This window comes from Etheostoma spectabile, chromosome 8, assembly GCF_008692095.1.
Source record: "Etheostoma spectabile isolate EspeVRDwgs_2016 chromosome 8, UIUC_Espe_1.0, whole genome shotgun sequence".
In the NCBI taxonomy this organism is placed as follows: Eukaryota; Metazoa; Chordata; class Actinopteri; order Perciformes; family Percidae; genus Etheostoma; species Etheostoma spectabile.
In genome coordinates this window covers 32,644,283-32,646,837 of record NC_045740.1, presented here as the reverse complement: position 1 = coordinate 32,646,837, position 2,555 = coordinate 32,644,283, and the positions used below count along the sequence as shown (strand labels likewise).

At 38.9% G+C, this 2,555-nt stretch overlaps 1 protein-coding gene across 1 annotated transcript in view; it reads left to right on the top strand.

Annotated features, from left to right (window-relative positions):
- Positions 1-415: 415 nt before the first annotated feature.
- Positions 416-2,555, top strand: part of LOC116693459 (charged multivesicular body protein 1a) — a 6,214-nt gene continuing 4,074 nt past the window's right edge. Inside the window, exons 1-3 of the mRNA XM_032522455.1 lie at positions 416-609; positions 1,404-1,423; positions 1,527-1,604. Coding sequence (XP_032378346.1) covers positions 603-609; positions 1,404-1,423; positions 1,527-1,604 — 105 coding nt within the window. The 5' untranslated portion in view covers positions 416-602. The remainder of the gene's footprint in view (positions 610-1,403; positions 1,424-1,526; positions 1,605-2,555) is intronic.

The following is a 2,555-nucleotide window of genomic DNA, read 5'->3' as shown; positions in this document are numbered from 1 at the left end:
TCATGTATAGAGCAGCATATCTCCACCAGTGGAAAGATGAAAAGACTGGTTTTGGTAGTTTTATTTAGTTTTTCTTTTTATGATGATTATAAAATTTCTTTTTTACTTAAATGGTTGGGAAAATAAATTAAAATGCTTTAAATTAATCTATATTTTGTCATATTGCCTTATACTTCCATTTATTTTGTTAATTAAAATGCTTTATTTAACACTCATCTAAAGTACAAATACCGCGAGTAGTAAGTGTTTTAAATGTGTCCAGGTCAGTATGATATACACATGTACAATGATATACTACGATAACCAAAATGTTCACACGGTATCTATGTCCACTGGACTAAATTGAAGAAATTGAAGGATTATCTAAATATGAATAATCAAAGACAATGTCAGTAACCAACAGTAGAGGGCAGCAATACGCCGTTGCAGAGTCTAGTCTGCCTAATCCGAAGAAGAAGACGAAGAAGAAGAAGAAGAAGCCTAGCTACTCTTTTTGGACCAGGAAGTGCGGTCCCAGATCCACCGTTACAACAAAAACAAAGTGTGCTAGGGAGCTAAAAATAGTTTATCCTTTGGTAACCTGGAATCATATTCGTCTTGACATGGAGGGTATGTCGTGTTTTAACATGTGAACGGTCCGTCCTGATAGGCGTTGCCTCTGTTTCAGCTACACAGCCAAAGATAGCTAACGTTAGCTTGTTAGCTGGGTTAGCTGTCAGACCTGTTTTGATTTTCAGTTGATTTCTTTTTCATATCTAACTGTCTGTTTCCAGACCGACTATTAATGTGTCCTTTGGTTTGAGTTAACATCTTGTCTTAACGTGGCCTGTCACGGACTCTTCCTGTTTTATTAGGAGTGGCACACTCCTTTTCCAAATGTAAACGTAACGTATCGTCAGATACGTTTAGACCCTCCTTAGGTCTGGAACATTTGCAGTTTTTACTGTATCAGTTGGTTTGTATTTGACTGAAACTATTTCCTCTGTGGCTGTATATTTGTTGTAGCACCAGATCCTCCCAGCCCCTAGGAGACTGAAGTTACATTCACACATTTGTCAAAAAAGATGTAAAAACATTCCTTATAAGTTTGACCTTTTTGTGTCAGGGTTAGGCAAAGAGCTATAGCTGGAAACAGCCATAATGTATGGAGTTGGTCAGAAGTAAAGGATGCCTTCATACGTCTCCTTCCACTACTTTTCCACTCTGCTTTTTAATATGATTGTTGTACTTAAACCAAAAAAAGTAAAGAAATGACAGATTGGATTATCAGTTTGTCACTCTCAGATAATGACAGTCCACTGTTTTAATAAAGGATGTAGAGTTAGAATATTGCTATGTTACAGTCTATTGTGACAATTTACACAATATACACTACATAACTCTGTCTCTCACTGTCTCCACAGACACACTCTTCCAGTTAAAGGTATGTATCAGTAAAAAAGGTCAGTCTGTATCAATTTGATATAACTTACAAAGGTGGGTTATTCATTTTTTTATATCCTGTACATATTTCTCTGTGTTCATAGTTCACTTCCAAGCAGCTTGAGAGACTGGCCAAGAAGGCAGAGAAGGAGTCGGAGAAGGAGCAGGCCAAGGTTAAGAAGGTGAGCAAACTGGCCCTAACCTTTAAAGCCGAGTCACTGGGGCATTGTGGCGGCTAAGTTGTTCAGATGCACAACGACCCACAATGTTCTCTTGCATAGCGTGACCTTTATTGCATATCATACACCTCTCACTGTCCCTTTATCTCTACTGTGACCACTCTAACAAATGATAATATAATTTATATGGCACCTTCACACACAAGTAAAAGACAGAACAAAAGTCAAAAATACATTAAAAAGTAAACAAAAGCAAGTCTGAACAAATGGGTCTTGAGCTGCTATATCGGCAAAATGCCCAAAAAAAGACAAGCTTCTTTTGGTGCATTTTTTTAGCAGTAGGGATTGTTTTTCAAGGTCATATTTAACAACTAAGTGCTCTTTGTTTAGCACAAATTAAATATTTAAAGCATCCAGCCAGATGTCATCTTTGTTCTTTCTTCCCTTTTCTCTCTATCAGTTGGATAATGTGCTATGTGATCGTTGCAGCCGGCCTGGACTGGGTGATGATAATGTTTGGGTGTGGCTGTTTGGGGTTGTGCCAGTTCCTCTTTTCTCCTAGACTTGTTAAGTCATTGGATGTCACTGGCGAATGGCAGCTAAAGCTTATCAGATGAGAGAAAAACAATACATCAATAGATAATGCAGTGACATAGATCATTATGGAGTGTAAAAACAAATATAAAGCTGCTTCTTTTCCTTTTACCTCCCCTCAATCGGTAGAAAGTAGCGCTTCAGTGCCGTTGCAGTCATTCCCCGGTTGCAATGACGTGGAAAGACTCGGAGAGCGCGGATGATCCAGAAAATGCTGATCAATCGGAGCAGACGGGGCTTTTTTTTGGGAGGGGGCTTAAAGAGACAGCCGTGTTTTAGACAGGGGAATTACACGTATATTCAGCTCCCCCCGCGACTAAAGCACACACACACACACACACACACACACACACACACACA